The 12,126-nt window shown below is 33.2% G+C and overlaps 3 protein-coding genes across 3 annotated transcripts; all 3 read right to left on the reverse strand.

The window, feature by feature from the left end:
- Positions 1–418: 418 nt before the first annotated feature.
- LOC127143938 (pectinesterase inhibitor-like) lies at positions 419–937 on the reverse strand. The gene has a single exon (XM_051079243.1). The coding sequence runs from the start codon at positions 935–937 to the stop codon at positions 419–421; it is 519 nt and encodes a 172-aa protein (XP_050935200.1).
- A 1,123-nt stretch (positions 938–2,060) lies between these two features.
- Positions 2,061–3,988, reverse strand: LOC127143939 (pectinesterase inhibitor-like). The gene is made up of 2 exons (XM_051079244.1): positions 3,523–3,988; positions 2,061–2,134 (listed from the first exon to the last, which is right to left on the reverse strand). Exons 1-2 carry the CDS (start codon positions 3,986–3,988, stop codon positions 2,061–2,063), a joined length of 540 nt encoding a protein of 179 aa, XP_050935201.1.
- Positions 3,989–10,760: 6,772 nt separating this feature from the next.
- On the reverse strand, positions 10,761–11,279 carry LOC127143940 (pectinesterase inhibitor-like). Its single transcript, XM_051079245.1, has one exon. The coding sequence runs from the start codon at positions 11,277–11,279 to the stop codon at positions 10,761–10,763; it is 519 nt and encodes a 172-aa protein (XP_050935202.1).
- Between the last annotated feature and the right edge of the window lie 847 nt (positions 11,280–12,126).

Genomic DNA, 12,126 nt, shown 5'->3' on the forward strand with positions numbered 1-12,126 from the left:
CGTTTTAACTTTTATGTTGAATGGTCGAGTTTCGGTATTTGGTAGTGACCTCAGCTTAGTCCGGAAAGTTGGGTCGTTACATCAGTAAACTAAATGGCTGAAGGTATTCTTGAAACGTCATGTAAATTTAAGATGTGTTATATTATGTGAATTATCTGAATGAAAATTTCAGTCATTTTTCGTTTGTTAGAATTATCTATTGATATAAGTCTATATTTGTTTATTAGGGACATTGTCTTTTAAGTAAGATTTTTTATTTAGTTATTTTGATCAGTTAAATTTATCTATTAATTGATTTTTTATCATCTAAAAATTAACTAAAATAATCAATTTAAATACCATTACATTGTAAATGTTATTATTTTAAAAAATAAGCTTCATTTTATTTATCGATAAAAATCTCAAAGGTACATAGCCCTCAAAGAAGATTGGATATAACCAAAATAATGCTGCATATATCGTTTAGAGTCTTGCCATTCTTTAAAAGCGACGTATCTTTCGGCGGCTGCGCAAACTTATCCTGACAGTCGTCAATCTCTGTCATGGCACCGGAAGTTACAATATTGACAGCATTAAAGTCACCAAGTGCCAAGTCCTTTTGGGCATTTTCAATGTCACCAGCAGCTTCATCATAGCTCTCAGCACAAGACGAATATCGTTGGTTAAGTTGAGGATTGGTGGTGGTTGTTGTAATTGACTTGGCTAAGGTCAAAGATTTGCGAGCATTTGTATGGGCAAGGTTTAAGGTGTATACAGCCAAGCCTTTTAGATCTGTAGTGCTTGCAAATTTCAACACACTTGAACAAAATGGTGGGTTTGAAGTTTTTGGACAGATGGTGGAAACGACGACGTCGTTAGATGATGCGACGTTTGAAATGATGGTGAACAAAAGAACTCCAATGAGAGAGACAATGATGAGACAAGAGTTATTTTCCATTTTAATTTATTTGTTCTTTCTCAATATTGTGTCGTATGGGTCATTTTGATCAATACACATATATATAGATGAAATTTAGAGAAATGGTTTTTTCTTAGGGAGTAGAAAGGGAAGTTTTAAATTACATAGTTAAAGCCTATTTTAGTCTTTTGTTGTTTTTTTTTATTATTATTATTTGTTATTTTTTTATCTTCAAAAAATACCCAAAACGAATTCTTGAATAATCATAATTGTCAATTTTTTTTTTACCTGCATACAACTAAGATATGTTTTATTTATTTATTTGAAAAGATACAACTAATTGGATGTTAAAAATTGAATTTTCTGACCATGTATGATGTCGAAAACTTGGTGTAAAGTGTAAGTATACTCGTCAAAGTAACTATAAATAAGTAGAATGGTTAAGAAGCAATCAAGTATCGTCTTCTCTAGAGATAAAATGTTCAAATTGAGTTTAACTATTCAAGAATTTTTTAATATTTTATTTAAGCAATTGAAATTTAGATGACGTGTTTATAAAATTAAATGAAACATAAGAAAAAAAATTATTGTCTAATCACCGAATCCAAAAAATAAGTTTTCAAAGGATAATTTCTAAGTGAAAGTTTTTAAATATCTATTTTTCAGTTCAAAATTTACATGGCCAATAGAAATACACAATTAAATGAAGAAATATTGCAGCCTTAAAAAAATGAAATTTTTGTTGATGGTTGACAATATACATATACAACAAAGTACATAATATGATACGAACTAATTAGAAACAATAATTGAATCAAATGAAGAAGTTGAAAAATTATTTGGACAACCCAAAAGTCATAAAATTAAATGTTGAGAGTTTTTATTTAATAATTTAATTAGTATATATAAAATTATGGTTGTAATTTCCACGTTTAAAATAAGAGTTTGGATGAATGAAATTTGAAAATTCTAAAATGTAGAATTGTGTTCTTGTGTGTTCTTGCGATAGAATGCATGAATATTTTCTGGAATCAAGTGAGAATTGATACGTCCTTGCTTGTGGAATGATTGAGGGTTGATGAAAGTTTCTGGCTTTGTCCAATCCTTAGTTTGTTAGATCATCTAGGTAATCTAAATCTAACATATATCTTAGGGGTTCAAATCAAATTGGTTTTGGAGCTGTTGGGGTTGTGTTCTTTGAGCCTTGTTGTTGAACATGATTCTTAGATCCAATGCCTAGGGTTTCATATCATAATACTTCTTATTAAATAATGGGACTAGGGAAGAAGATTAGATATAACTAAAATAATGCAACATACATCATTAAAAGTCCTTCCATTCTTTGGAAGCAATGACAAATCTTTCGATGGCTGTTTGAAGCTATCTTGACAGTCGTCGACCGCTGCCATGATGCCATAAGTTTCCATGTTGACACAATTGAAATCACTAACGGCCAAATTAATTTGTTTTAGCATTCTTAATGTCACCCACGACCTCTTCATTGCTCTCGTAGCAAGAGAAATATCAGTTTTTAACTTGAGAATTGGTTGTTGTTGCTGGAAGAGATTTGGCCAAGTTTAGATATTTTTTTGCATTAGTGCATATAAGTTTGAGAGTGTAAGTGGCTAACACTTTTAGCTCTGGGTTGCCTCTAGATTTCAACATATTAGCACATAATGATGGATTTCTAGTTTTTGAATATATGCTTGATGCTGCATCGTTTGATGTTGTCGCCGTGTCAACACCATGTGAGGAATAACATTGGAGAAAAGAAAAGAAAAGACTCTAAAACTAGCCAAAGATTCCAAGATTGAAATTGGAATGGGTCATTTGATAGAATTATAAGTTAATGTATAATTAATGATTTTCTTTGTTCTTCAAATTTTAATTAATGTAACTATATCACATCTAACGAATTAAATAAATTATTTAAGTTTGATTTGATGTTTTTTATTTGGTTTTTTTTAATTGTTTTTAATTTAATTATTACTTTAATTATATATACATTAAACGATCTTATTTAAACGATCATATATACATTAAACGTATTTAAAATGCTTCATTCCTTACATATTATTATACATATTTTTCCTCTGGTCGAATATTGAAATTATAGTTTATTAGTTATTTTTGAAAACTAATTTTGTTTTTAAATATAACACTTCAAATTAATACAAGTAACTATATATAATATAAATTTGGATCAGTGAACTAAATGGCTTAAGGTATTATTGAAAGGTCACATAAATTTAAGAGATTATATTATGTCAATTATCTTAATGATTGTTTTTAAATATAACAAAATATTTATAAAATTTCAGTAATTTTTCTTTTGTTAGAATTATCTATTAATATACGTCTACCTGGGCTATTAGGGATATTATCTTTTGAGTCTGATTTTTTATTTAGTTATTTTAATTTGTTGGAACTATCTATTGATTGATTGTTCTATCTTCTAAAGTTTAACCAAAATCAATTTCAATCACCATCACATTGTAGTGTTATTATATATATTAACAATTCAACTTCATATTATTTATTGATAAAAATCTCAAAAGTGCATAGCCCTCAAAGAAGATTGGATATAACTAAAATAATGCTGCATATATCGTTTAGAGTCTTGCCATTCTTCAAAAGCAAAGACGTATCCTTTGGCGGCTGTGCGAACTTATCTTGACAGTCGTCAATCTCTGTCATGGCACCAGAAGTTACAATATTGACAGCATTAAAGTCACCAAGTGCCAAGTCCTTTTGGGCATTTTCAATGTCACCAACAGCTTCATCATAGCTCTCAGCACAAGATGAATATCGTTGCTTAAGTTGAGGATTGGTGGTGGTTGTTGCAAGTGACTTGGCTAAGGTCAAAGATTTGCGAGCATTTGTATGGACAAGGTTTAAGGTGTATACAGCCAAGCCTTTTAGATCTGTAGTGCCTGCAGATTTCAACACACTTGAACAAAATGGCGGGTTTGAAGTTTTTGGACAGATGGTGGAAACGACGACGTCGTTAGATGATGCGACGTTTGAAATGATGGTGAACAAAAGAACTCCAATGAGAGAGACAATAATGAGACAAGAGTTACTGGCCATTTTATTTTCTTTGTTCTTTCCTAATATTTTGTCCTCGTTGATGAGGGTCATTTGATCAATAAATAAATATATATATATATATATATGGATGAAATTTAGAGAAACGGTTTCTTCCTTATGGAAGGAGAAAGGAAAGTTAGTTACATAATTAACAAGCCTATTTTAGCCTTTTGTTTGTTTGTTTTATCTATTGTCAATTTTTTTGACATAATTAATTACAACTAAGATGGGTTTTATTTATTTATTTAAAAGAGACAACTAATTAGATGTTAAAATTTGAATTTTCTCACCATGTATGATGCTAAAAACTTGGTGTAAAGTGTAACGCCCCGAAAATTTAAGGTAAAATTTTTCTCGTTTTATGTAAAATGCAAGTTGATATAATAATAATATAATATTAATTATATTATTATTATTAATGTTTATTTTATTGGTTATAATATTAATATTATAAATATTATTATTATTAATATTTATTTTAATTGTTATAATATTAATATTATAAATATTATTATAAATTAATATTATAGAAATATTGTTATTTCTAAAACAATAAAATAAATTATTATTTATTTAATATTAATATTATTAATATATTATTATTATTACTTTATTATTATTATTATTATTTATATTTTAATATATATATTATTATTTAATTTAAATTATTAATTTTATATAATTATTAAGGTTTATATATATATATATATATATATATATATATATATATATATATATATATATATATATATATATATATAATATTTTTTTAAAAAAAAAATAAAAACCCTAAATTCGCGCCGCTACCCCCCCCCCCCCTCGAAATTTCTTCTTCCCTTCCGTTTCCTCCTTCCACGCCGCGCCACCGCCCCGGGTTTCCTTCTCTTTTTCCTTTCCGACGGCCTCTCTCCCTCTATTTCTTTTCCGTTTCAGCGCCACCATCACCACCATCTCTCCTTTCTTTTTCTTCTCCTTCTTCTTCTTCTTTACAGCCCCTCACCGACGACAGCAGGAGCACTTCGCCGCGGCCTCCATTCCTTTTCCGTTTCACTTCCATCGGCCGGCGCTTCTCCATCTTTCTCTCTTCGTTCTACCACCGCCGGCATCATCTCCGCCATCAGCTCGTGTGTCGTCCGCGAATCGCCACCGCCGTCGTTCGCCGGAAAGAGAAGAAGCCGCGGAATCGTGCTGCCCGTTTCGCCCGACCCGACCCGGTTCCAGTGCTGACCCGACCCGAAACCGCTTCCAGTCCTAGCCGAGCGAGCCGCGTGAGCCGAGCCGAGCGAGCCGGGTGAGCCGAGCCGAGCGAGCCGAGTGAGCCGAGCCGCGAGCCGAGTGAGCCGAGCCGCGAGCCGAGTGAGCCGAGCCGCGAGCCGAGTGAGCCGAGCCGCGAGCCGAGTGAGCCGAGCCGCGAGCCGAGTTAAGCCGAGCCGAGCCGAGCCGAGCCGAGTCCAAGCCGAGCCGAGCCGAGCCGAGAACCAAGCCGAGCCGAGTTAAGCCGAGCCGAGCCGAGCCGAGCCGAGCCGAGTCCAAGCCGAGCCGAGCCGAGCCACCTAAGCCTTCCTTCCTCCACTTCGGTTCACGGTGAGTCTTCGGTAAGGATTGTTTTGATAAATTCCCTAATGTTACCTTGTCCGATTCGAGTTTGAATGTTGGATTAAGATATGGCCCTACTTTTCTCCCTTGAAGGTAGTGCAGAGTTGACGCTTAAGTTCTCGGGTTCCGCGGCAGACCTGGTTGGAGTTAGCTTCTTTTCCTTGGGTAAGTCAGCGGATGACCTTTTAAAACAACTGCTACTAAAATCATCAACTAAAACTTTCGTGTTTCGTTAGGTAGATCTGTCGAGCGTGGTTTTCGATCGAGGGGCATAACCGAGTATCAGGTAAGGGTTTTCCTACTACTGGACCCTGAGTCCAGGCTGAGAACGTAGCAATCCACAGGGGATTGCACGTTAGTGACTGTACTGAATAACTGCATGCGTGTTGACTGTTAAGTACTGATATTATATTTTTGTCTGATGAAAATATACTGTGACTGCTATTTGTGGATTGAAATTATATGTTGATGGACCTTAAAGTTACGGTTTAGTATGTAATAAAGCACTGGTCTGGATGTGGTTCATGGAATTTGGACGGGGAAGGACAGTGAGTCCGGTTTTGGTTGGTTAGTCGATTGGACCTAGGGTTTCCCTATTGGTGTGCGAATCGGTAATGCATATAGCAACTGAGGGTGTAGATGTTTAAACCTATACTATCTGACTGACAAAGCCTGTGGCGGAACTGTAATATGAATGCCGTTGGGATGTGGCTGATGTAGACAGTTTAGTTTGGACTGAGGGGTAACGGTTAACTTCATCTATGGGGTAGTGTGCCTTACTGATATGTGTATCCTTCGGGAGCACTAGACTGATATGTGCATCCTTCGGGAGCACTAGACTGATATGTGCATCCTTCGGGAGCACTAGACTGATATGTGCATCCTTCGGGAGCACTAGACTGATATGTGCATCCTTCGGGAGCACTAGACTGATATGTGCATCCTTCGGGGGCACTAGACTGATATGTGCATCCTTCGGGGGCACTAGACTGATATGTGCATCCTTCGGGGGCACTAGACTGATATGTGCATCCTTCGGGAGCACTAGACTGATATGTGCATCCTTTGGGAGCACTAGACTGATATGTGCGTTCTACGGAACCACTAGACTGTTATGTAGGGTACCCCCGAATAGGAAGTTAACTGTTGTTCCCTAACGGGCCCAGTAGTGGGTCCCTTACTGGGTATGTTTATACTCACCCTTTCTCTTCTTTAACTTTTCAGGTAGGGGTACAGCGAGGGGCAGACCGACGAGAGGCAGGAAGGATGCGTGAAGGCCATATGGACGCGTCTGATTTTCTTTCGCTTCCGCTATGTATTTTGTCAGAATATTTTGACTGTGATTTTAGACAGGTGACTTGACATTTTATTTTGTGACTTTTTTTGAATTATTTAAAAATAGGGCCCGAAACTGTCTTTTGTAAGGTTTATAATGTTTTAATGAATCGTATCTGGTCCGTTTTAAATTTTATGTTGAATGGTCGAGTTTTGGTATTTTGGTAGTGACCTCAGCTTAGTCCGGAAAAGTTGGGTCGTTACACCCGTCAAGTTATAAAGCAGTAAAATGGTTAAGAAATCAAGAATTGAGTCTAACCTATTCAAGAATTTTTTGAATTTTATTTAAGGAATGAAATTTAGATGTGATGTGTTTTCTTAAATAATGAAATATAAGAAAAAGTTAAAGTTTTAAATTCAAGAGACAAAGATGTTCAAATGTGTATTGATTTTCTTAATAATTTCATTTAAACATCGTAATATGAATTTTGATTCTATAATCATTAAAATGCATAGTTTTGGAAACGTTTTGTTGCCTACATTTCGTTTTAGGGAAAGATAATAAAATAGAAAAATAAAACAAAAAGAGGAATTTTTCATTAAAAGCATAAACAATGTAATTAGAAATAAGTATAAAAATAAAATCCTAACTCGGGCCCTATCTAATTTTAAAGAAACAAAATAACAAATAAAGAATAAAATAAAAAAATGCAAATACTAAAAATCTGAACTATGACATAAAGCGGAAGCAAACGTATCCCTACGGCCCGCCACGGTCACTTCTGGTCATTCGCTAGCTTGCCTTTGCTCTTACCTCTGCCTCTGCCTAAAAAATAGAAATGGAAAGAGTAAGTAAAAAAAATACTCAGTAAGGGACCTACCACTAGTCCGCTAGGTCCCGTCAGACTACGCAGTCATAAGTGTGACTAATCCCGTCGGATCTCTCAAATCATGTTTATGTCAATGTCAATGTCAGACTGGAGATCCCGTCGGACTACACAATCGTCAAAAAAAGAGTGGTGATCCCGAAGGACGCTCGTGTGGGTACGACTCTAATAGGTAAAGATAACATACACCCTATCCATAGCATGCACATAACGTATCATCAAATCATATCATAACATATCGTGCCATAACATGTCATACCATACATATCCTATCATATCGTGTCATATTATCCTTAATTACAATACTGTATCATTAAAACATAGGTGATAACATCAATGCATTATCAGCTATAGCCACAAAGTCATCCAACAGTCATATTTACAATATCAACATCTCTCTCAATAACCTCGAGTTATGTACTTAGCTACAATTGATACATAACCATATATTCATATATGCGGTCTCTCGAAGGTCTAGTAGTAGAATCTTTTACCTGGAGATTAGCTCAGTCGAAAACTACAGCAAAATATCACACTTCCCAAACAACAAGGTCCTAACAAACAGAAAGCACCAAATTTAAATAACTTAACCATCTAAACAACGTCCAAGGGCTCAAGAATTCAGTCAAACTAACTTACCCAAGGTCGAGGTTGCAACAAGTTAGCCCTTAACTGGAGAAATCCCACACTCCAACTTCAGCTAATCCAAATGGTCTTTTAAGAGAAATAATTTAATTTAACCCAAAATTAAATTATTTAATATCAAAAAATTAAATCTTTCATGGGTATGCCAAAATCCAATCAACTTACCAAAAATAAGTGGGAAAAGAACCAAAAATGGCTAGGTGGCTAAAAAGAGCTTGGCGGCTCGGCTTGAAGGCAGGCACGGCTCGCAGAGGGGAGGCGCGGCTCAGCTAAGGACTGAAACGCGGGCTTGGCGAAGGCGACCAGGCTCGGACGCGCGTGCACGGCTCGGTTGAAGCGGCTGGGATGCGGGCTTGGCTTCACGGAACTTTACGTGACGGCTGGCGATTGCGACTCGATGATGGATGACGGAACATTATTATTATTCCTTTTCCTTTTCCTTTTCAAATAATAATAATAATAATTATTATTATTATTGTTGTTGTTGTTGTTGTTGTTGTTTTTATTATTATAGTTATTATTATTATTATTATTATTTAAAAATGGAAAGTAGATGTACCAATTTAACCATTATAAAAAAGTCAAAACTTTGTTATTTGTTTTAAAAATGTATAGCTTATTTCAAATGTTACAATTTTAATCTTGATTTTTTATAAATAGTTTAAAATGCACCCATTAACTAGAAATTTTATAAATTTTTTTAATGAAATTCAAATTTTTTGTGACCCAAAACAATGCTATATTTCTTAAAAATATGTTGTTGCAAAAGGAAAAACAAAGTTTATAAATTAGAAATGAAATAAAAATAAAAATTGCAAGTTTGTAACCATTGAAATTTAAATTTAAAATTTGATGTAGATTTTGTTTTTAAGATTGCAATTTTATATTAGTTGAGTGCAATTTTAAAATAAATAAATAAAAAAGATTGAAATAATTGATTTTGCTTCTTATTTAGCCTGGTTACCCAAATTTTAAATTTAGCAAAAGAAAAAGTTACAAAAAATGATTTGTTACGAGTAAATTAGAAAAAACCCACATTTTATGTTATTATTTATGAAACAAATATAATTACATACTGTTGAATAATTATCTTGAATTATCAAGAAGTTTTTTGAACACAAATTTTTGGACCATTGGATCTCACACTTTCTCCAAGAATAATTTATAGTCATTGGATCTTTCACATCTCTCTAGAATATTTGGAGCCATTAGATCATACATATATATCAAGGACAAATTAGAGTCATTGAATTTGCTTGATGGCCAAGTATCTTTTGGCTATAAATAGGTAAGAACCCATGATTGCCAATCCATCCCAAAATCTCCAACAAGTTGAGTGAAATATAAAATAGAGAAAGTTTCTTCTTAGAGAGCTTTGTATCCTTAATAAGAAAGAAAGTTTTCGTAACTCCTATTTTACATAGTGAATTCTTCTATACTTACCCATGGTTTTTACCCTAACTTGTTTAGGGGTTTTCCACGTAAAATCCTTGTGTTCTATCCTCTCCCTTCTTATTCTTCATTATTATTGTTCTCAATCTCCTATAATTGCAATCTTACTCTATTTGATCACAGTTCGAATTACAACACATACGACAAATTGTTTTAGATAATGATAATTATATATATAATTACCCAAAATTTAAGTTTGGCAAAAGAAAAAGTTACAAAAATAATTTATTAGTAAATTAAGAAAACTCACATTCTACGTTACTATTTTTGAAATTTAAATATAATTACATATGATAAAAAGACACATGACAGTGGAATATTTGACGGGAGTCAGATCCACTGTTTCAATTATGAAATAATGTTTTTATTTAACTTCCAAATATTATCGATTTTACAAACCTCCTATATCCATAAATTACATCTAATCTTTAAAAGAATTTAGTGTTAGAAATCATCATGTTTAGCGGTGGACATATTATTCAATTTTAGAAGTTTGCTTCTCTATCTTTACGAAATTAAAAATTAAGAACTTATTTTGGTGATAAATCTCCAATTTCATTGCTACAACTTCGGTTTATTAGTGTTTACGCATTGTCTAAGCACCAAATCCAAAAATAAATTTTCTATTGGGAATTTCTAAGTGAAAATTTTTATTTATAAAATATGTTGAAGTTCAGTAATTTTTCTATCTGCTGGAATTATCTATTAATACAAGTCTATTAGGAACATTGTATGTTAAATCTGATTTTTATTTAATTATTTTAATTTGTTAGAATTATCTATTACTTGATTTTTTTATCATCTAAAAATTAACCAAAACAATCAATTCCAGTCAAACCGATCACATTGTGATGTTAATATTTTAAAAATTAAACTTCATAATATTCTTTGGCAAAAATCTCAAAAGTACATAGCCCTCAAAGAAGGTTGGATACAACCAAAATAATGCTGCATATATCATTTAGTGTCTTGCCATTCTTCAAAAGCAATGACGTATCCTTTGGTGGTTGCACAAACTTATCCTGACAATCGTCAATCTCTGTCATGGCACCAGAAGTTACAATATTGACAGCATTAAAGTCACCAATGGCCAAGTTCTTTTGGGCATTTTCAATATCACCAACAACTTCATCATAGCTCTCAGCACAAGACGAATATCGTTGCTTAAGTTGAGGATTGGTGGTGGTTTTTGCCAGTGAGTTGGCTAGGGTCAAAGATTTTTTAGCATTTGTATGGGTGAGGTTTAAGGTGTATACAGCCAAACCTTTTATATTCGTAATGCCTGAAGATTTCAACAAATTTGAACAAAATGGTGGGTTTGAGGTTTTTGGACAAATGGTGGAAATGACATCGGTAGATGATGCTGCATTTGAAATTATGGTAAATAAAAGAACTTCAACGAGAGAGACAATAATGGGACAAGAGTTTTTGGCCATTTTGATTTCTTTGTTCTATACCAATATTATTGTGCCCTTAATTATTGATATGGGTCATTTGATCAAATACACACACATATATATAGATGAAATTTAGAGATGTTTTTTGTTCCAGGGAGGAAAAAGGGAAGTTGTAATTAAATAGCATATTTTTAGTCTTTTGTTTGTCTTTTTGTTATTTTTATCTTCAAAAAATTAACCAAAATCATTTCATGAATAATCACATACAAAATTACAACTAAAATAGTTTTTCTTTTGGAAAGATACAACTAAGATGTTAAAATTTGAATTTTCTTACCATGTATGATGCCAAAAACTTAGCGTATAAAATGTAACTAAGTATACCCGTCAAATTATAAAGTAGTAAAATGGTTAAGAAACCAAGTATTATCTTCTCTAGAGATAAAATGTTCGAATAGCGTCTAACTATTCATGAGTCGCCACCAATTCTTTTTACGGTGTGATTGGGCACCGAAATATAGTAAACACTTTTTAAATAAAATCATTAAAAAAATGATTTGTGAAAATTGGAGTTGAGTTTGAGAGTTAAATGTGTAAGGGGAAGGTGTTAGCACCCCTTAACACCCATAAAAAGGGTGGCTAATATTTTTTCTTTTCCCTTCAAAACCTAAATTGAAAATGTTGTTTGAAAAGTTTTTACATCCTTTTTTAAAAGGATGTCTTATTTTATTCTCATTACTCCCATATTCGAAACAACGATCCCCTAAAATAAGTGGAAGAAAATACATAGATATAAAGGAACTAAATAAATAAAAACACAATAAATTAAAAAAATATAAAAGCAATAAAACATTGTAAAATAATAATAATAATGCTAATAATAAAA

The sequence above is a fragment of the Cucumis melo genome, chromosome 11, assembly GCF_025177605.1.
Source record: "Cucumis melo cultivar AY chromosome 11, USDA_Cmelo_AY_1.0, whole genome shotgun sequence".
NCBI lineage: Eukaryota > Viridiplantae > Streptophyta > Magnoliopsida > Cucurbitales > Cucurbitaceae > Cucumis > Cucumis melo.